The sequence below is a fragment of the Chiloscyllium plagiosum genome, unplaced genomic scaffold, assembly GCF_037043375.1.
Source record: "Chiloscyllium plagiosum isolate Xiang-an unplaced genomic scaffold, Cpla_swu_hap1 HiC_scaffold_37, whole genome shotgun sequence".
Taxonomy (NCBI): domain Eukaryota; kingdom Metazoa; phylum Chordata; class Chondrichthyes; order Orectolobiformes; family Hemiscylliidae; genus Chiloscyllium; species Chiloscyllium plagiosum.
Genome location: NW_028270175.1, coordinates 46,551,390 through 46,574,557, shown reverse-complemented (window position 1 = coordinate 46,574,557; position 23,168 = coordinate 46,551,390). Strand labels below are relative to the sequence as shown.

General features: G+C 44.7%; 1 protein-coding gene across 13 annotated transcripts in view; it reads right to left on the bottom strand.

Moving 5' to 3' along the window:
* LOC148139809 (uncharacterized) overlaps positions 1-20,649 on the bottom strand; it is a 76,763-nt gene extending 56,114 nt beyond the window's left edge. For 4 of the 13 annotated variants that reach the window (XR_015753506.1, XM_087980670.1, XM_087980671.1 and 1 more), the window contains exons 1-3: positions 20,017-20,646; positions 18,539-18,599; positions 454-512 (exon numbers count right to left, since the gene is read on the bottom strand). Coding sequence is in view for 8 of the 13 variants with exons in the window: in XM_087980670.1 (XP_087836796.1) it covers positions 454-512; positions 18,539-18,599; positions 20,017-20,052 (156 nt within the window). In the remaining 5 variants the exon portion in view is untranslated. Of the gene's footprint in view, positions 1-322; positions 513-1,948; positions 2,526-7,746; positions 7,806-18,538; positions 18,600-20,016 lie in introns of those variants that run through there. The other 9 variants (XR_015753508.1, XR_015753507.1, XM_087980673.1 and 6 more) reach the window with 9 other exon arrangements.
* Positions 20,650-23,168: the final 2,519 nt, after the last annotated feature.

Below are 23,168 nucleotides of genomic sequence, written 5' to 3'. Positions count from 1 at the left end.
CTAAACGCCTTAACCACCTTGTCTACCCGTTACACAAATTTCAAAGAATTACGTACCCCTACCTCCATTCTACAAAATTACTGAGCGGCCTACCATTAATCATACAAGTCTGCCCTTGTTTACATTACCAAAATGCAATCTCTTACATTTATCTAAATGAAACTCCATCGGCTAATCCTCGGTCCTAGCAGCAGACACCAGCATTTTGAAATCAACAAACAGATAACTATAATTCAAGGCTACAAGTTGTTAAGCATAGAATAGTGCTTGAACTATGAGTGTGCTATTATACATTTATAACGAATTACTACACCAGTCAAAATTTTGATGTGACATATTTAATTTACTGTGATTATCTACAAAACGAAATTAGAAGTGACAATAAGCTTCTAATAGTTACTGGCAGAGAGCAACAAGGTCAGTTACATTATAGAGTACATAACAAAAACTCACGCATAATTGCGCTTTGACAATGATCGAAGTACATCCTGGCTCAGTCCATTCCAATGGCCCTGCAAAATAAATATTTTAGCATTAACACTTTTCAATCATTTGCTCCTATAATTTCAGACCGCAGAGACCAATTAAACCTTTCCTACAAGGAGGGGCTGTTAATTAACTCCAAACAGCATCATTTCTTGCACAACTAGGGAGCAAAGGTAAAACTATTACTCAAGATCTTTGTCAACTCAAAGTCACAATACAGTTACTCTTTTGTTTATCCCAATTCTAACATCCCTCTCCAAAATAAGAAAGAAACCAAATGACTCCTCAAAAACATAGATGACAGAAGAGAATGGTGTGGCTGACTATGCCATAGACAAGACACTGGTAGAGTGCAAGAGTCACAACAGATGACACTTGAGAGTTCAAAGGCTGTTTAAATGTTAAATTTATATTCCCTAGATTTCACTCTGCCACATAAGGAGCTCCTGCAGCCAGAGTGAGACTATCAGTCTGGAATAATTGCCTCACTGTGTGCATTTTTTTTCTTTAATATTCCAACAAGGATCAGGATGAATCTACTCAAACTGACTTTGGATCTGAACAATTAGTTGAGAGATTTATCACTTCAAGTCAGATTAAATTTAATACTAGCTTTAATCAAGGATGTTGCATCAGACACAAAAGTAGAGATTGCTGGGAAAGCTCAGGCAAGTCTGGCAGCATCTGTGCAGAGAAATCAAGAGTTCTCGTTTCCATTCGAGTGACCTTTCCTCAGAACCTTCTTCAAGGATGTTCCATCAGATTTAAAAAAATCACACAACACCAGGTTATAGTCCAACAGGTTTAATTGGAAGCACACGAGCTTTCGGAGCGACGCTCCTTCGTCAGGTGATTGTAGAGGGCTCGATCGTAACAGAATTTATAGCAAAACTTTGCAGTGTGATGTAACTGAAATTATACGTTGAAAAATTGATCGTCTCTGTCAATCACCAACCTTCTATATTCAAGGGCGTAAACGACAAATTTGAGCAACCGCTCCCCACTCACAATGTGACCCTCGATGTTTGGATGGTTCTGCTTAAAGGGGAAGGGGGAGACATGGAAGGCGCTCGGGTTTAATCCAGGCCCCAGGATCAATGGTTGGTGTGGATCCACGTGCGAAGGTGAAATCGCCCGGAAACGAGGAGGTTGGCCCGGGGGTAAGAGGGGCAGAGCTGTCTCACGTCTCCGGGGTTCAGAGAACGGCCAGGCTGGGGGGGGGGGGGGGGGGGGGGGGTTGAAGGTCAGGGGTCGTGAAAGAGAAAAAACGGAGAAAAAGGAGATAAATAAAAGATGAAAAGGAGAGGGGAAGAGAAAAAGAATATAGAGGGGCCGGGTCGGATGGGAGTGAGGGGGATGGAGAGAGACAGAGGCCTAGACCCAGAGTCAGGCCTCGGCGTCGCCCCCTCTCTCCCGCGCCCCGGCATCCCTCCCCCTCTCGCCGACTGCCTTCCACACTTACCGAGCCGGCGGCGGTCGAGCGCACCAGGTAAAACATGGCGGTGGCGGCGGTTGCTAGGATAGTCCGTGTGGAATGAAGGTCCGGGCGGCTCCGGCCGACAGTGTGAGGGCGAAGGCGGGTCCGCGCGGGAATCGGCTCCGGAGGGAACGTTGGGGGGGGGGGGGTTGTCGTTGGGCTCGCGCTCCGGCAGGCTCTGGGCAGGCGCGGCGGCTCGAGCAGCTTCTGGAAAATTCCGGCGGCCCCACGTGCTCAGTGCCGGGTGGGGGCGGTCAGGGAAGGACCGGCTGCAGTGGCCTCCCCTCCGGCTCTCACCAGCAGCGCGCTTCTTTCCTCGTCCCCTCGGTGTCGAACACGAAGCGGGCCCTCGGGCAGGCGAAACGACTGAAAACGGCTCGGGATTCGAGGGAAGCGAACGTTGTGCTCGGTATGTTCAATTCTTTTTTAAAAAATATTTATCAGACAGGCGCCGGATGGGCGTCTCTGGGTCCTTGCGCATGAAGGTCACAGGACGTCAGAGCATTGCAGGGAATTCCATCAGGCGCCACCTGGGGGTCAAAGGTTACTACTTGGGGGTCAGAGGTCAGAGTACGACAGGGAGTTTTATCAAGCACCACTTAGGGGTCAGAGGTCAACATCAAGAGATCAGTGTTTTGCAGGGTGTTTCATCATAAACCACCTGAGGGTCAGTGATCAGTATCAGGAAGTCAGTATTGCAGGAAGTTTCATCAAGCAACACCTGAGGGTCAGAGGTCAGCATCAGGAGGTCAAAGTATTGCAGGGAGCTTCTTCAGGCACCACCTGAAGTTCAGAGGTCAGCCACAGGAAGTCAGATTATTGCAGGAAGTTTCATCAGGGCAGCACCAGAGGTTCAGATGTTACCACCTGGAGATTAGAGGTCAGCAAGAAACAGCATCTAGGGGTCAGGTATCAGGAGATCAGAGTTTTGCAGGGACTTTCACCAGGTAGTGTCTAGGGGTGGGGGGTGTCAGAGGTCAGCACCAGCAACATCTGGGGACTAGAGGTCAGCATCAGGAGGTGAGATTGTACCAGGGAGTTTCATCAGGTAGCACCAGAGAGTCAGAGGTCAGCACCAAGAAGGCACGGGTAGGTACCAGAAGCATCTGGGGTTGAGAGATCAGCAGCTGGGGGCGTCAAAGATCTGCATCACTTTCGCTATGTACACAAATGCATTTACGTCCCTTCCAAGGCTGGATACAGATGAACCTGTCTTGAGTTTACACACAGGTCAGACATCAGCTTTGTTTTTGCTTGGAGACTGCCCTCATTCTTCACCATTTTAAAGTTGAAATAAATTATTGTCACTTAATGTGACTCTTTCCTTTCGGTACATCCTCACATCAGATTCAGACGATTCTGGTTCAAATCCCGCACCATGACGAAAACACAGAAATCTGAGCTGGCACTCCTGTTCATGCTCTATTCCATTAGTGTTACAGTGCAATATTTCAGATGAACTGCGAAATCAAGCCTGCAAAATATTCCTCCATGTGTATAATAAAAGACCCATGGCTCTACATCAAAAACACTGCAGTCATCTGGAGGTCAAGGTATTGCAGGGAGTATCTCCAATCTTTACCAATATTTAGTCACTTCAATCAAAATACACAAAAATACTATCATTATCATAGAACATAGAATATTACAGCGCAGTAGGAGCCCTTTGACCCTTGATGTTGCATTGACCTGTGAAACCAATCTAAAGGCCATCTAACCTACATTATTCCATTGAGGAGAAAGTGAGGTCTGCAGATGCTGGAGATCAGAGCTGAAAATGTGTTGCTGGAAAAGCGCAGTGGGTCAGGCAGCATCCAGGGAACAGGAGAATCGACGTTTCTCCTGTTCCCTGGATGCTGCCTGACCTGCTGCGCTTTTCCAGCAACACATTTTCAGCTACATTATTCCATTATCAATCATATGTCTATCCAATGACCATTTAAATGCCCTTCATGTTGGCAAGTCCACTACTGTTGCAGAAAGGGCATTCCACGCCCATACTCCTCTCTCCGAGTGAAGAATCTACCTCTGACATCTGTCCTATATCTATCATCCCTCAATTTAAAGCTACGTCCCCCCCATCACCATCAGAGGAAAAAGGCTCTCACCGTTCACCCTATCTAATCCTCTGATCATCTTGTATGTCTCTATTAAGTCACCTCTTTTCTAATAAAAATATCTATTTAAAAAAATTTAACATTTTTACAAGTTTACAAAAATAAACAATACTCTCAAATATAAACATTGATATACAATTAAATCAAATATACAATAGCCAAAATTTAACAAAAGAAGAAAGAAAAAAAATCGAAAAAGAAAAAAAAAACAAAACTCAACTATCTACTAATCTAACTAACCAGAGTGTATATTTAAGTCTCTTAAATGCTCGGAATGTGTTAACATCAGATGTAATAAAACCCGTATTCGTGCGGGATTCCTCTCCTATGGGGCCCCGGACCAGCCAGGTTTGTAATCTCAATGAAATAAAAGCCCTTGTTAGGATAGTCGAGATATCTGTATTTATGTAATTCAAGAAGGGTTTCCATATTTTATAAAATAATTGGGTCTTTCGGTGCACCATATTTGTAAGGAAGTCAAGGGGAATACATTCTATAATTAATCTGTGCCAATTTGAAAGTCCAGGGGGGCCCTCAGCCACCCAGTTCACCAAAATATTTTTCCTTGCACAGAAAGAGAGAATAGAAAATAGTCTCTTCCCTTACATGTCCAGGGAGGGAAGGTTCGAAAAGCCCAAAAGGAGAGATACAGGGTCCATTTTAATTTCCGTTCCTAGAATTTCTGTCAGGGTACTTGCTACTTTAATCCAATATCTACGGATCTTATGACAGGTCCATAGGCAATGTACAAGAGTGCCCACCTCTATTTTACATTTGGGACATGTTGGAGATGCTCCTGCCTTACATTTTGCCAATCAAACCGGTGCTGTATGGGCCCTATGAAGTATCTTCAGCTGGATAGCCTGGGTTCTGTTACAGATAGTAATTCTTCTAGTGTTTTCCCAAATATCATTCCATGTTTCTATAGAGATTTCTAGTCCCAAATCCTGATCCCATGTTTTAAGCAGATTATCCATATCTCCCGATCCTTCATCATGTAGTAAATGATAAATAGTACTGACGGAAGAAACCCCCACTGGTCGTAGGACACTACATTCTCTATCTTCATGTAGCAGTGCTTAACTCGTTAATTCACTGTCTCGAGCCTAATGCAGTCATTCAATGAAACAAACTGCATTCATTCAATAAATAAAACTTCAATCGTACGTTCAATGAATGGAAAGTTATTTATGGATTGAATGAAACAAACTTAAATCTACATTAAAGGAATCAAACTGCACTCATTTATTTACTAAAGCAACCTGCATTCATTCCTTCATTCACTGAAACAAACTGCACGTGTTAATTCAATGTGTAAATCTTATCTCGTTAATTCAATATCTTGAGCTTAAGGCATTCATTCAAAGAAACAAAGTACATTCATTCTTTTATTCAATCAAACCGCAATCGTACATTCAATAAATCAAACGTTTTCATTGATTTAAAGAAACAAACTTAACACAGTCATTCATTGAGTTCAACTGCATTCATCCAATGAATCAAACTGCACTCAATGATTCAATGAAACAAACTGCGAGTGTTACTTCATGTAGCAGAGCTTATCTCGTTAATTCAATATCTCAAGCTTAAGGCATTCATTCAATGAATAAATAAAACTTCAATCGTACGTTCATTGAAGGAAACGTTACTCATTGATTCAATAAACCACACTGCAAGTGGTAATTCAATGAGTAGAAATTCTCCAATTCATTCAATTTATCAAGCTTAATTCATTCCTTCAAAGACTGAAAACTGAATTAATTCATTCTTGAATCAAACTAGATTCGATCTAGAATCGTGCATTCAAAGAATCAAACGTTATTTATGGATTGAATGAAACAAACGTAAATCCTACATTAAAGGAATCAAACTGCACTCATTTACTTACTAAAACAAACTGCATCCATTCATTCATTGTTTCAAACTGCACTCATACATTCACTGAAAGAAACTGGAACAATTATTCTTAGCAAGAGCTTGGCATAGTCAACACACTGATATCCAATTATAAATGAGAACTGACCCTGCACAACTCCATTTTAGTATCATCTCCTGTTACTTAACATTATTATGTATTTTAATTTAGCAACAGCTTAAGTCATTTAATAGTCACGCTAACAAACTGCTGCTAGGACCGAGGATTAGCCGATGGAGTTTCATTTAGATAAATGTAAGAGATTCCATTTTGGTAATGCAAACAAGGGCAGACTTGTATGATTAATGGTAGGCCGCTCAGTAATTTTGTAGAATGGAGGTAGGGGTACGTAATTCTTTGAAATTTGTGTAACGGGTAGACAAGGTGGTTAAGGCGTTTAGTACGCTTATTTTCCTTGCTCAGATCTTTGAGTACAGGAGTTGGGATGTCATATTGAGGTTACTCAGGATGTTGGTAAGGCCTCTTCTTGAGTTCTGTGTACAGTTCTGGTTGCCCCGTTAATGATTCAAAGAGGGAAATTTCAAATTCCAGTACTGTTTTAACAACATATGCACTTACTGGAAGCTAGTTATAAGAAATAGAACCCTTCTGTTTTGTAGAAAGGACATAAACACACATTAGACCTGTTCCAAGTTAAAATAAGCCACAGACACTTTCGAGAGTCATAGAGATGTATAGCATGGAACCTGACCCTTCGGTCCAACTCACCCATGCCGACCAGGTATCCAGACCTAATCTAGTCTCATTTGCCAACATTTGGCCCATATCCCTCCGAACCCTTTCTATTCATATATCCATCCAGTTGTTTTTAAACGTTGTAATTGTACAAGCCTCCACAACTTCCTCTGGCAACTCACTCCATACACACACCACCCTTTGCATGAAAAAGTTCCCCATCACATGCCTTTTAAAATTTTTCCCCTCTCACCCTAAACCTATGCCCTCTAGTTCTGGACTTCTACACCCTAGAGAAAAGACCTTGTCTACTTAACCTATCCATAGCCCTCATGATTTTATAAACCTCTAGAAAGGTCACTCTACAGCCTCCTACACTCCAATGAAAAAAGGTTCAGTCTTTCCAGTCTATATTCATATCTCAAACCCTCCTGACAAAGCAATCCTCTGGTAAATCTTTCCCAAACACTAATTTAATAATGTAACGGGGCAACCAGAACTGTACACAGAACTCAAGAAGAGGCCTTACCAACATCCTGAGTAACCTCAATATGACATCCCAACTCCTGTACTCAAAGATCTGAGCAAGGAAAATAAGCGTACTAAACGCCTTAACCACCTTGTCTACCCGTTACACAAATTTCAAAGAATTACGTACCCCTACCTCCATTCTACAAAATTACTGAGCGGCCTACCATTAATCATACAAGTCTGCCCTTGTTTGCATTACCAAAATGCAATCTCTTACATTTATCTAAATGAAACTCCATCGGCTAATCCTCGGTCCTAGCAGCAGACACCAGCATTTTGAAATCAACAAACAGATAACTATAATTCAAGGCTACAAGTTGTTAAGCATAGAATAGTGCTTGAACTATGAGTGTGCTATTATACATTTATAACGAATTACTACACCAGTCAGAATTTTGATGTGACATATTTAATTTACTGTGATTATCTACAAAACGAAATTAGAAGTGACAATAAGCTTCTAATAGTTACTAGCAGAGAGCAACAAGGTCAGTTACATTATAGAGTACATAACAAAAACTCACGCATAATTGCGCTTTGACAATGATCGAAGTACATCCTGGCTCAGTCCATTCCAATGGCCCTGCAAAATAAATATTTTAGCATTAATACTTTTCAATCATTTGCTCCTATAATTTCAGACCGCAGAGACCAATTAAACCTTTCCTACAAGGAGGGGCTGTTAATTAACTCCAAACAGCATCATCATTTCTTGCACAACTAGGGAGCAAAGGTAAAACTATTACTCAAGATCTTTGTCAACTCAAAGTCACAATACAGTTACTCTTTTGTTTATCCCAATTCTAACATCCCTCTCCCAAATAAGAAAGAAACCAAATGATTCCTCAAAAACATAGATGACAGAAGAGAATGGTGTGGCTGACTATGCCATAGACAAGACACTGGTAGAGTGCACGAGTCACAACAGATGACACTTGAGAGTTCAAAGGCTGTTTAAATGTTAAATTTATATTCCCTAGATTTCACTCTGCCACATAAGGAGCTCCTGCAGCCAGAGTGAGACTGTCAGTCTGGAATAATTGCCTCACTGTGTGCATTTTTTTTCTTTAATATGCCAACAAGGATCAGGATGAATGAGTGAGTGTGAGGGGTTAAGGGTGACGGCGATGGAGTGAGTGTGAGGGGTTAAGGGTGATGATGATGGAGTGAGTGTGAGGGGGTCAGGGTGACAGTGATGGTGCGAGTGTGAGGGCGTCAGGGTGACAGTGATGGTGTGAGTGTGAGGGGTTAAGGGTGACGGTGATGGAGTGCATGTGAGAGGGTCAGTGTGATGATGATGGAGTGAGTGTGAGGGGTTTAGTGTGACGGTGATAGAGTGAGTGTGTGGGGATCAGAGTGACGATGATGGAGTGAGTATGAAGTGGTCAGGATAACAGTGATGGAGTGAGTGTGTGGGGGACAGGGTGACGGTGATGGAGTGTGTGTGTGGAGATCAGGATGACGGTAATGGAGTGAGTGTGAGGGAGGCAGGTTGACTGCGATGGAATGAGTGTGAGGGGTTTAGTCTGACGGTGATGGATTGAGTGTGTGGGGGTCAGGGTGACGGTGATGGAGTGAGTGTGAGGGAGTCAGGGTGACTGTGATAGAGTGAGTGTGAGGTGGTTAGAATGACAGAAACCGAGTGAGTGTGATAGGGTCAGTGTAACGGTGATGGAGTGAGTGTGAGGGCGTCATGGTCACGGTGATGGAGTGAGTGTGAGGGGGTCAGGGTGACGGTGACGGAGTGAGTGTGAGGGGGTCAGGGTGACGGTGACGGAGTGAGTGTGAGGGGGTCAGGGTGACGGTGACGGAGTGAGTGTGAGGGTGTCAGGGTGACGGTGATGGAGTGAGTGTGCGGGGTTCGGGGAGACAATGATAGAGTGAGTGTGAGGGGGCTGGTGTGAAAGTGATGGAGTGAGTGTGAGGGCGTCATGGTCACGGTGATGGAGTGAGTGTGTGGGTATCATGGTGACGGTGATGAAGTGAGTGTGAGGGGGTCAGGGTGACGATGGAGTGTATGTGAGTGGGTCAGGGTGATAGTGATCGAGTGAGTGTGAGGGGGTTTGTGTGACAGAGATGGTATGAGTGTGAGAGGGTCAGTATAACGGTGATGAAGTGTGTGTGAGGGAGTCAGGATGACAGTGTTGGAGTGAGTGTGAGAGGGTCAGGGTGATGGTCATGGAGCGAGTTTGAGGTGGTCAGGGTGACGGTGATGGAATGAGTGTGAGAGGGTCAGGGGACGTTGATGGAGTGAGTGTGAGGAGTTCAGGGAGACAGTGATGGTGTGAGTACGAGTGGGCTGGTGTGACGGTGATGGAATGAGTGTGTGGGCGTCATGGTTACAGTGATGAAGTGAGTGTGAGGGAGTCAGGGTGACTGTGATAGAGTACGTGTGAGGGGGTCACTGTGATGGTAATGGAGTGAGTGTGAGTGGGCCGGTGTGACTGTGATGGAGTGAGTGTGTGTGTGTCATGGTGATGGTGATGAAGTGAGTGTGGGGGAGTCAGGGTGACTGTGATAGAGTGAGTATGCCGGGTCAGGGTGTCACAGTGATGGAGTGAGTGTGAGAGGGTCATGATGACGGTGATGGAGTGAGTGTGAGGGGGTTAGGGTGACATTGGATGGAGTGAGTGTGAGGGGGTTAAGTGTGACGGGGATGGAAGGTGTGTGACGACTTAAGGGTGACAGTGATGGAGTGAGTGTGAGGGTTTCAGGGTGTGGGTGATGGAATGAGTGTGAGGGATTAAGGGTGACAGCGATGGTGTGAGTGTGAGGCGTTCAGGGTGGCAGTGATGGAGTGAGTGTGAGGGCATCTGGGTGACTGAGCTTGAGTGAGTGTGAGAGCATCTGTGTGCCTGTGATGGAGTGTGTGTGAAGGTGTCAGGTTGACAGTGATCGAGTGAGTGTGAGGGTTTCAGGGTGTGAGTGATGGAGTGAGTGTGAGGGAGTAACGGTGACAGCGATGGAGTGAGTGTGAGGGGTTAAGGGTTACGGTAATGGGGTGAGTGTGAGGGGGTCTGGGTGGCATTGGAGTGAGTGTGAGTGGTTAAGTGTGACGGGGATGAAGTGAGTGTGAGTGGTTAAGGGTGACGGGGATGAAGTGAGTGTGAGTTGGTCAGTGTGTCAGTGATGGAGTGAGTATGAAGTGGTCTGTGTGACAGTGATGGAGGGAGTGTGAGGGGATCAGTTTGACGGTGATGGAGTGAGTGTGAGGGAGTCAGGGTGACGGTGATGGAGTGAGTGTAAGGGGGTAAGAGTGACAGTGATGGAGTGAGCGTGAGTGGGTCAGTGTGCCGGTGATGGAGTGAGTATGAAGTGGTCAGGGTGACGGTGATGGGGTGAGTGTGAGAGGGTCATGGTGACGGTGATGGAGTGAGTGTTAGTTGGTCAGGGTGTTGGTGATTGAATGAGTATGATGGGGTCAGGGTTACAGTGATGGAGAGAGTGTGAGGGTTTCAGGGTGTGGGTGATGGATTGAGTATGAGGGATTAAGGGTGACAGCGATGGAGTGAGTGTGAGGGCGTTTGGGTGACTGAGCTCGAGTGAGTGTGAGAGCGTCAGTGTGCTGGTGATGGAGTTTGTGTGAAGGTGTCAGGTTGACAGTGACGGAGTGAGTGTGAGGGGGTCAGGGTGATGGTGATGAAGTGAGTGTGAGAGAGTCAGGATGACAGTGATGGAGTGAGTGTGAGGGGGTCAGGGTGATGGCGATGGAGTGAGTGTGAGCGGGTCAGGGTAATTGTGATGGAATGTATGTGAAGGAGTCAGAGTAATGGTGATGGAGTGAGTGTGAGGGAGTCAGGGTGACGGTGATGGAGTGAGTGTGAGTGTTTCAGGTTGAGGGTGATGGAGAGAGTGTGAGTGGATGTGGTGTAAAATTATGTCCCAATACATGTGTGAATCATAATGTAACACATGTATTGGGCCAAGCAGTGGAATGTGGTGAAACGGTTAAAAATTATGTCCCAATACATGTGTGAATCTAACCGGAATGGAGGTGTTGCTTAGTCCCGTATGAATCTTATTACACACCTCCCCGTGTGAATCTTCTTATCTGTATGTAACCAGAATGGAATGTGTTTTTTAGCCTTGCTCTGCTGTTCACATGAATGTTTATATCTGGAAAAGAGTATATCAGCTGGAAAAGTCTCCAGTTCGGTGAGTCTGCTCCGGGGTTACGTTTAACCGCCGAGCGTCGGTTGTTGGCAACCGCTCTACGAGAACTGACGGCTCCCAGTTCCGGTAACGTGTAGAGTGAGTATAAGCCAGACCCGTTGTATGAGACCTGGTTGTGGCGACGCTGCGGGGAATAAAATGCCCATATTCTAGCAGACTCGCCTCTTGGTCGTTTGTTCTGTGTCAGACTACTCTCCTACGAACCTGACCTTGAGAATTTTTTAAAACAGTGGATCAGGGTGCCAGCGATGGAGTGTGTGTGTGAAGAAGTCAGAGTGACGGTGATGGAGTGAGTGTGAGGGAGTCAGGGTGACGGTGATGGAGTGAGTGTGAGGCGGTCTGGGGAACGGTGATGGAGTGAGTTTGAGTTGGTCAGGGTGACATTGAGGGAGTAAGTGTGAGGGGGTCAGTGTGACGGTGATGGAGTGCATGTGAGGGGGTCAGGGTGACAGTAATGGAGTGAGTGTGAGGGTTTCAGGTTGAGGGTGATGGAGAGAGTGTGAGTGGATCAGTGTGCCAGAGATGGAGTGAGTGTGAGGGGGTCAGGGTGACAGTGATGGAGTGAGTGTGAGGCGGTCAGGGGAATGGTGATGCAGTGAGTGTGAGGGAATCAGTGTGTCGGTGATGGAGTGAGTGTGAGGGAGTCAGGGTGATGGTGATGGAGGGAGTGTGAGGGGATCAGTTTGACGGTGATGGAGTGAGTGTGAGGGAGTCAAGGTGATGGTGATGAAGTGAGTGTGAGAGAGTCAGGTGGACCGTGACGGAATGAATGTGAGGGGGCAGGGTGACTGAGCTTGAGTGAGTGTGAGAGCATCAGTGTGCCTGTGATGGAGTGTGTGTGAAGGTGTCAGGTTGATAATGATGGAGTGAGTGTGAGGGTTTCAGGGTGTGGGTAATGGAGTGAGTGTGAGGGATTAAGGGTGACAGCGATGGAGTGAGTGTGAGAGGTTAAGGGTTACGGTAATGGAGTGAGTGTGAAGGGGTCAGGATGATATTGATGGAGTGAGTGTGAGGGGTTAAGTGTGACGTGGATGGAGTGAGTGTGAGGGGTTAAGAGTGACAGTGATGGAGTGAGTGTCAGTGGTTAAATGTGATGGGGATGGAGTGAGTGTGAGGGGGTCAGTGTGCCGGTGATGGAGTGAGTGTGAGTTGGTCAGTGTGTCGGTGATGGAGTGAGTATGAAGTGGTCAGAGTGACAGTGATGGAGTGAGTGTTAAGGGATCAGTTTGACGGTGATGGAGTGAGTGTGAGGGAGTCAGGGTGACGGTGATAGAGTGAGTTTAAGGGGATAAGAGTGACAGTGATGGAGTGAGTGTGAGTGGTTAAGTGTGATGGGGATGGAGTGAGTGTGAGTTGGTCAGTGTGTCGGTGATGGAGTGAGTGTGAAGTGGGTCAGTGTGTCGGTGATGGATTCAGTGTGAGGGTTTCAGGGTGATGGTGATGGAGTGAGTGTGAGGGATTAAGGGTGACAGCGATGGAGTGAGTGTGAGGGGTTAAGGGTTAGGGTAATGGAATGAGTGTGAAGGGGTCAGGATGATATTGATGGAGTGAGTTGAGGGGTTAAGTGTGATGGGGATGGAGTGAGTGTGAGCGGGTCAGGGTGATTGTGATGGAATGTATGTGAAGGAGTCATAGTGATGGTGATGGAGTGAGTGTGAGGGAGTCAGGGTGACGGTGATGGAGTGAGTGTGAGTGTTTCAGGTTGAGGGTGATGGAGAGAGTGTGAGTGGATCAGGGTGCCAGTGATGGAGTGTGTGTGTGAAGAAGTCAGAGTGACGGTGATGGAGTGAGTGTGAGGGAGTCAGGGTGACGTGATGGAGTGAGTGTGAGGCGGTCAGGGGAACGGTGATGGAGTGAGTGTGAGGGAATCAGTGTGACGGTGATGCAGTGAGTGTGAGGGAGTCAGGGTGACGGTGATGGAGTGAGTGTGAGGCGGTCTGGGGAACGGTGATGGAGTTAGTTTGAGTTGGTCAGGGTGACATTGAGGGAGTAAGTGTGAGGGGTTCAGTGAGACGGTGATAGCGTGTGTTTGCGGGGGCCAGTGTGACGGTGATGGAGTGCGTGTGAGGGGGTCAGGGTGACAGTAATGGAGTGAGTGTGAGGGTTTCAGGTTGAGGGTGATGGAGAGAGTGTGAGTGGATCAGTGTGCCAGAGATGGAGTGAGTGTGAGGGGGTCAGGGTGACAGTGATGGAGTGAGTGTGAGGCGGTCAGGGGAACGGTGATGCAGTGAGTGTGAGGGAATCAGTGTGACGGTGATGGAGTGAGTGTGAGGGAGTCAGGGTGATGGTGATGGAGTGAGTGTGAGAGGGTCAGTGTGCCGGTGATGGAGTCAGAGTGACGGTGATGTAGTGAGTGTGAAGTGGTCAGGGTGGTAGTGATGAAGTGAGTTTGAGTTGGTCAGAGTGACAATGATGGAGTGTGTGTGAGAAGGTCAGTGTGACGGTCATGGAGTGATTTTGAGTGAGTCAGGGTGATGATGATAGAGTGAGTGTGAGGGGGTGAGGTTGACGGTGATGGAGTGAGTTTGTGTTGGTCAGAGTGACAATGATGGAGTGATTGTGAGGGGGTCAGTGAGACGGTGATAGAGTGTGTTTGCGGGGATCAGTGTGACGGTGAGAGTGAGTGTGAGTGGATCAGTGTGCCAGTGATGGAGTGAGTGTGAGGAGGTCAGGGTTATAGTGATAGAGTGAGTGTGAGGGTTTCAGGGTGTGGGTGATGGAGTGAGTGTGAGGGATTAAGGGTGACAGCGATGGAGTGAGTGTGAGAGGGTCAGGGTGACAGTGATGGAGTGAGTATGATGGGGTCAGGGTTACAGTGATGGAGTGAGTGTGAGGGTTTCAGGGTGTGGGTGATGGAGTGAGTGTGAGGGATTAAGGGTAACAGCGATGGAGTGAGTGTGAGGGGTTAAGGGTTACGGTAATGGAGTGAGTGTGAAGGGGTCAGGATGATAGTGATGGAGTGAGTTGAGGGGTTAAGCGTGACAGTGATGGAGTGAGTGTGAGGGGTTAAGTGTGATGGGGATGGAGTGAGTGTGAGAGGGTCAGTATGCCAGTGATGGAGTGTGTGAGTCAGGGTGACGGTGATGGAGTGAGTGTGAGGGGGTCAGGGTGACGGTGATGGAGTGAGTGTGAGGGTTTCAGGTTGAGGGTGATGGAGTGAGTGTGAGGGGTCAGGGTGACAATGATGGAGTAAGTGTGAGAGGGCCAGTGTGCCGGTGATGGATAGTATGTGAAGGAGTCAGAGTGATGGTGATGGAGTGAGTGTGAGGGGGTCAGGGTGATGTTGATGGAATGTATGTGAAGGAGTCAGAGTGATGGTGATGGAGTGAGTGTGAGGGAGCCTGTGTAACGGTGATGGAGTGAGTGTGAGGGAGCCAGGGTGACGGTGATGGAGTGAGTGTGAGGGTTTCAGGTTGAGCGTGATGGAGAGAGTGTGAGGGGGTTAGGGTGATGGTGATGGAGTGAGTGTGAGGATGTCAGGGTGACAGTGATGCAGTGAGTGTGAGAGCGTCAGTGAATGAAACGTTATTTATGGATTCAATGAAAGAAACGTAAATTCTACATTAAAGGAATCAAACTGCTCTCATTTATTTACTAAAGCAACCTGCATTCATTCATTTTTTCAAACTGCGCTCATACATTCACTGAAACAAACTGTGCATGTTAATTCAATGAGTAAAGCTTATCTCGTTAATTCAATGTCTCGAGCCTAATGCAGTCATTCAATGAAACAAACTTCATTCATTCATTCAACAAATAAAACTTCAAACGTACATTCACTGAAGGAAACGTTACTCATTGATTCAATAAAACACACTGCAAGTGGTAATTCAAGGAGTAGAAATTCTCCAAATCATTCAATTTATCGAGCTTAACTCATTTCTTCACAGACTGAAAACTGAATTAATTCATTCTTGAATCAAACTACAATGAATCGATCCAGAAATCATGCATTCAATGAATCAAACGTTATTTATGGATTCAATGAAACAAACAATCTTACATTAAAGGAATAAAACTGCACTCATGTATTTACTAAAGGAAACTGCATTCAATCATTCATTCAGTGTATCAATTTGCGCTCATACATTCACTAAAAGAAACTGCACATGTTATTTCAATGAGTAGAGCTTATCTCACTAATTCGATTTCTTCATCTTACGGCATTCAATCAGAAATGCCAACTGCATTCATTCATTAAAAGAATCAAACTGCACTCACTGATTCAATGAAACAAACTGCGAGTGCTAATTCAAGTAGTAGAGCTTCTCTCGTTAATTAATGTCTCCAGCTTAATGCATTCATTCAATGAAACAAACTGCATTCATTCATTCAACAAGTGAAACTTCAATCGTACATTCAATGAATGAAACGTTGCTCATTGATTCAATGAAAGAAAAGTAACACGTTCATTTAAGCATTCCAACTGCATTCAGTCAGTGAATCAAACTCTACTCATTGAAACAAACTGCAAATGTTAACTTAATGAGTAGACCTTCTCTCATTAATTCAAAGACTGAAACTGCATTAATTCATTCTTGAATAAAACTGCATTTGTCCATTCAATGAATGAACCTTCAATCATGCATCCAATGAATCAAACGTTATTTTTGCATTCAATGAAACAAACATAAACCATACAGTAAAGAAATCAAAGTGCATTCATTTATTTACTAAAACAAACTGCATTCATTCATTCATTCAGTGTATCAAACTACACTCATACATTGACTGAAACAAACTGCACATGTTATTTCAATAAGTCGAGCTAATCTCATTACTTCAATAGCTCCATCTTAAGGCATTCATTCAAAGAAACCAGCTGCAATCATTTATTCAATGAATCAAGTTGTAATCACTGATCCAACGAAAGAAACTGCGAGTGCTAATTCAAGTAGTAGAGCTTCTCTCGTTAATGCAATGCATCAGGCTTAATGCATTCAATCAAACAAACAAATTGCATTCATTCATTTAACAAATGAAACTTCAATCGTACATTCAATGAATGAAACGTTATTTATGGATTGAATGAAACAAATGTTAATCCTACATTAAAGGAATCAAACTGCACTCATTTACTTACTAAAACAAACGGCATTCATTCATTCATTGTTTCAAACTGCACTCAAACATTCACTGAAACGAACTATACGTGTTAATTCAATTAGTAAAGCTTATCTCGTTAATTCAATATCTCGAGCTTAAGACGTTCATTCAATGAATAAATAATACTTCAATCGTATGTTCAATGAAGGAAACGTTACTCATTGATTCAATAAAACACACTGCAAGTGGGAATTCAATGAGTAGAAATTCTCCAATTCATTCAATTTATCACGCTTAACTCATTCCTTCATCGACTGAAAACTGAATTAATTCATTCTTGAATCAAACTACAAAGAATCGATCTAGAAATCATGCATTCAATGAATCAAACGTTATTTATGGATTCAATGAAACAAACGAAAATCATACATCAAAGGAATAAAACTGCCCTCATTTATTTATTAAAGGAAACTGCATTCATTCATTCATTCATTCAGTGTATCAATCTGCGCTCATGCATTCAGTAAAAGAGACTGCACATTATTTCAATGAGCTTATCTCATTAATTCAATTTATTCATCTTACCGCATTCAATCAAAGATTCATTCATTCATTCATTCATTCAAGGTGTTCTCCTTTATTTACTAAAACAAACTGCATCCATTCATTCATTGTTTCAAACTGAACTCATACATGCACTGAAAGAAACTGGAACAATTATTCTAAGCAAGAGCTTGGCATAGTCAACACACTGATATCCAATTATAAATGAGAACTGACCCTGCACAACTCCATCTTCGCATCATCTCCTGTTACTTAATATTATGTATTTTAATTTAGCAACACCTTAAGTCATTTAATAGTCACGCTAACAAACAAATGATTCAAAGAGGGAAATTTCAAATTCCAGTACTGTTTTAACAACATATGCACTTACTGGAAGCTAGTTATAAGAAATAGAGCCCTTCTGTTTTGTAGAAAGGACACAAACACACATTAGACCTGTTCCAAGTTAAAATAAGCCACAGACACTTTCGAGAGTCATAGAGATGTATAGCATGGAACCTGACCCTTCGGTCCAACTCACCCATGCCGACCAGGTATCCAGACCTAATCTAGTCTCATTTGCCAACATTTGGCCCATATCCCTCCGAACCCTTTCTATTCATATATCCATCCAGTTGTTTTTAAACGTTGTAATTGTACAAGCCTCCACATCTCACTCCATACACACACCACCCTTTGCATGAAGAAGTTCCCCATCACATGCCTTTTAAAATTTTTCCCCTCTCACCCTAAACCTATGCCCTCTAGCTCTGGACTTCTACACCCTAGAGAAAAGACCTTGTCTACTTAACCTATCCATAGCCCTCATGATTTTATAAACCTCTAGAAAGGTCACTCTACAGCCTCCTACACTCCAATGAAAAAAAGGTTCAGTCTTTCCAGTCTATATTCATATCTCAAACCCTCCTGACAAAGCAATCCTCTGGTAAATCTTTCCCAAACACTAATTTAATAATGTAACGGGGCAACCAGAACTGTACACAGAACTCAAGAAGAGGCCTTACCAACATCCTGAGTAACCTCAATATGACATCCCAACTCCTGTACTCAAAGATCTGAGCAAGGAAAATAAGCGTACTAAACGCCTTAAACACCTTGTCTACCCGTTACACAAATTTCAAAGAATTACGTACCCCTACCTCCATTCTACAAAATTACTGAGCGGCCTACCATTAATCATACAAGTCTGCCCTTGTTTGCATTACCAAAATGCAATCTCTTACATTTATCTAAATGAAACTCCATCGGCTAATCCTCGGTCCTAGCAGCAGACACCAGCATTTTGAAATCAACAAACAGATAACTATAATTCAAGGCTACAAGTTGTTAAGCATAGAATAGTGCTTGAACTATGAGTGTGCTATTATACATTTATAACGAATTACTACACCAGTCAAAATTTTGATGTGACATATTTAATTTACTGTGCTTATCTACAAAATGAAATTAGAAGTGACAATAAGCTTCTAATAGTTACTGGCAGAGAGCAACAAGGTCAGTTACATTATAGAGTACATAACAAAAACTCACGCATAATTGCGCTTTGACAATGATCGAAGTACATCTCCTGGCTCAGTCCATTCCAATGGCCCTGCAAAATAAATATTTTAGCATTAACACTTTTCAATCATTTGCTCCTATAATTTCAGACCGCAGAGACCAATTAAACCCTTCCTACAAGGAGGGGCTGTTAATTAACTCCAAACAGCATCATTTCTTGCACAACTAGGGAGCAAAGGTAAAACTATTACTCAAGATCTTTGTCAACTCAAAGTCACAATACAGTTACTCTTTTGTTTATCCCAATTCTAACATCCCTCTCCAAAATAAGAAAGAAACCAGATGACTCCTCAAAAACATAGATGACAGAAGAGAATGGTGTGGCTGACTATGCCATAGACAAGACACTGGTAGAGTGCACGAGTCACAACAGATGACACTTGAGAGTTCAAAGGCTGTTTAAATGTTAAATTTATATTCCCTAGATTTCACTCTGCCACATAAGGAGCTCCTGCAGCCAGAGTGAGACTGTCAGTCTGGAATAATTGCCTCACTGTGTGCATTTTTTTTCTCCAACAAGGATCAGGATGAATCTACTCAAACTGACTTTGGATCTGAACAATTAGTTGAGAGATTTATCACTTCAAGTCAGATTAAATTTAATACTAGCTTTAATCAAGGATGTTGCATCAGACACAAAAGTAGAGATTGCTGGGAAAGCTCAGGCAAGTCTGGCAGCATCTGTGCAGAGAAATCAAGAGTTCTCGTTTCCATTCGAGTGACCTTTCCTCAGAACCTTCCTCAAGGATGTTCCATCAGATTTAAAAAAATCACACAACACCAGGTTATAGTCCAACAGGTTTAATTGGAAGCACACGAGCTTTCGGAGCGACGCTCCTTCGTCAGGTGATTGTAGAGGGCTCGATCGTAACAGAATTTATAGCAAAACTTTGCAGTGTGATGTAACTGAAATTATACGTTGAAAAATTGATCGTCTCTGTCAATCACCAACCTTCTATATTCAAGGGCGTAAACGACAAATTTGAGGAACCGCCCCCCACTCACAATGTGACCCTCGATGTTTGGATGGTTCTGCTTAAAGGGGAAGGGGGAGACATGGAAGGCGCTCGGGTTTAATCCAGGCCCCAGGATCAATGGTTGGTGTGGATCCACGTGCGAAGGTGAAATCGCCCGGAAACGAGGAGGTTGGCCCGGGGGTAAGAGGGGCAGAGCTGTCTCACGTCTCCGGGGTTCAGAGAACGGCCAGGCTGGGGGGGGGGGGGTTGAAGGTCAGGGGTCGTGAAAGAGAAAAAACGGAGAAAAAGGAGATAAATAAAAGATGAAAAGGAGAGGGGAAGAGAAAAAGAATATAGAGGGGCCGGGTCGGATGGGAGTGAGGGGGATGGAGAGAGACAGAGGCCTAGACCCAGAGTCAGGCCTCGGCGTCGCCCCCTCTCTCCCGCGCCCCGGCATCCCTCCCCCTCTCGCCGACTGCCTTCCACACTTACCGAGCCGGCGGCGGTCGAGCGCACCAGGTAAAACATGGCGGTGGCGGCGGTTGCTAGGATAGTCCGTGTGGAATGAAGGTCCGGGCGGCTCCGGCCGACAGTGTGAGGGCGAAGGCGGGTCCGCGCGGGAATCGGCTCCGGAGGGAACGTTGGGGGGGGGGGGGTTGTCGTTGGGCTCGCGCTCCGGCAGGCTCTGGGCAGGCGCGGCGGCTCGAGCAGCTTCTGGAAAATTCCGGCGGCCCCACGTGCTCAGTGCCGGGTGGGGGCGGTCAGGGAAGGACCGGCTGCAGTGGCCTCCCCTCCGGCTCTCACCAGCAGCGCGCTTCTTTCCTCGTCCCCTCGGTGTCGAACACGAAGCGGGCCCTCGGGCAGGCGAAACGACTGAAAACGGCTCGGGATTCGAGGGAAGCGAACGTTGTGCTCGGTATGTTCAATTCTTTTTTAAAAAATATTTATCAGACAGGCGCCGGATGGGCGTCTCTGGGTCCTTGCGCATGAAGGTCACAGGACGTCAGAGCATTGCAGGGAATTCCATCAGGCGCCACCTGGGGGTCAAAGGTTACTACTTGGGGGTCAGAGGTCAACCAACAGGAGGTCAGAGTACGACAGGGAGTTTTATCAAGCACCACTTAGGGGTCAGAGGTCAACATCAAGAGATCAGTGTTTTGCAGGAAGTTTCATCAAGCAACACCTGAGGGTCAGAGGTCAGCATCAGGAGGTCAAAGTATTGCAGGGAGCTTCTTCAGGCACCACCTGAAGTTCAGAGGTCAGCCACAGGAAGTCAGATTATTGCAGGAAGTTTCATCAGGGCAGCACCAGAGGTTCAGATGTTACCACCTGGGGATTAGAGGTCAGCAAGAAACAGCATCTAGGGGTCAGGTATCAGGAGATCAGAGTTTTGCAGGGACTTTCACCAGGTAGTGTCTAGGGGTGGGGGGTGTCAGAGGTCAGCACCAGCAACATCCGGGGACTAGAGGTCAGCATCAGGAGGTGAGATTGTACCAGGAAGTTTCATCAGGTAGCACCAGAGAGTCAGAGGTCAGCACCAAGAAGGCACGGGTAGGTACCAGAAGCATCTGGGGTTGAGAGATCAGCAGCTGGGGGCGTCAAAGATCTGCATCACTTTCGCTATGTCCACAAATGCATTTACGTCCCTTCCAAGGCTGGATACACACAAAAGATGAACCTGTCTTGAGTTTACACACAGGTCAGACATCAGCTTTGTTTTTGCTTGGAGACTGCCCTCATTCTTCACCATTTTAAAGTTGAAATAAATTATTGTCACTTAATGTGACTCTTTCCTTTCGGTACATCCTCACATCAGATTCAGACGATTCTGGTTCAAATCCCGCACCATGACGAAAATACAGAAATCTGAGCTGGCACTCCTGTTCATGCTCTATTCCATTAGTGTTACAGTGCAATGTTTCAGATGAACTGCGAAATCAAGCCTGCAAAATATTCCTCCATGTGTATAATAAAAGACCCATGGCTCTACATCAAAAACACTGCAGTCATCTGGAGGTCAAGGTATTGCAGGGAGTATCTCCAATCTTTACCAATATTTAGTCACTTCAATCAAAATACACAAAAATACTATCATTATCATAGAACATAGAATATTACAGCGCAGTAGGAGCCCTTTGACCCTTGATGTTGCATTGACCTGTGAAACCAATCTAAAGGCCATCTAACCTACATTATTCCATTGAGGAGAAAGTGAGGTCTGCAGATGCTGGAGATCAGAGCTGAAAATGTGTTGCTGGAAAAGCGCAGTGGGTCAGGCAGCATCCAGGGAACAGGAGAATCGACGTTTCTCCTGTTCCCTGGATGCTGCCTGACCTGCTGCGCTTTTCCAGCAACACATTTTCAGCTACATTATTCCATTATCAATCATATGTCTATCCAATGACCATTTAAATGCCCTTCATGTTGGCAAGTCCACTACTGTTGCAGAAAGGGCATTCCACGCCCATACTCCTCTCTCTGAGTGAAGAATCTACCTCTGACATCTGTCCTATATCTATCATCCCTCAATTTAAAGCTATGTCCCCTCGTGCTAGCCATCACCATCAGAGGAAAAAGGCTCTCACCGTTCACCCTATCTAATCCTCTGATCATCTTGTATGTCTCTATTATGTCACCTCTTTTCTAATAAAAATATCTATTTAAAAAAATTTAACATTTTTACAAGTTTACAAAAATAAACAATACTCTCAAATATAAACATTGATATACAATTAAATCAAATGTACAATAGCCAAAATTTAACAAAAGAAGAAAGAAAAAAAATCGAAAAAAAAACAAAACTCAACTATCTACTAATCTAACTAACCAGAGTGTATATTTAAGTCTCTTAAATGCTCGGAATGTGTTAACATCAGATGTAATAAAACCCGTATTCGTGCGGGATTCCTCTCCTATGGGGCCCCGGACCAGCCAGGTTTGTAATCTCAATTAAATAAAAGCCCTTGTTAGGATAGTCGAGATATCTGTATTTATGTAATTCAAGAAGGGTTGCCATATTTTATAAAATAATTGGGTCTTTCGGTGCACCATATTTGTAATTTGAAAGTCCAGGGGGGCCCTCAGCCACCCAGTTCACCAAAATATTTTTCCTTGCACAGAAAGAGAGAATACAAACTAGTCTCTTCCCGGACATGTCCAGGGAGGGAAGGTTCGAAAAGCCCAAAAGGAGAGATACAGGGTCCGTTCCTAGAATTTCTGTCAGGGTACTTGCTACTTTAATCCAATATCTACGGATCTTATGACAGGTCCATAGGCAATGAACAAGAGTGCCCACCTCTATTTTACATTTGGGCCATGTTGGAGATGCTCCTGCCTTAAATTTTGCCAATCGAACCGGTGCTGTATGGGCCCTATGAAGTATCTTCAGCTGGATGGCCTGGGTTCTGTTACAGATTGTAGTTCTCCTAGCGTTTTCCCAAATATCATTCCACGTTTCTATAGAGATTTCTAGTCCCAAATCCAGATCACATGTTTTAAGCAGATTATCCATATCTCCCGATCCTTCATCATGTAGTAAATGATAAATAGTACTGACGGAAGAAACCCCCACTGGTCGTAGGACACTACATTCTCTATCTTCATGTAGCAGTGCTTAACTCGTTAATTCACTGTCTCGAGCCCAA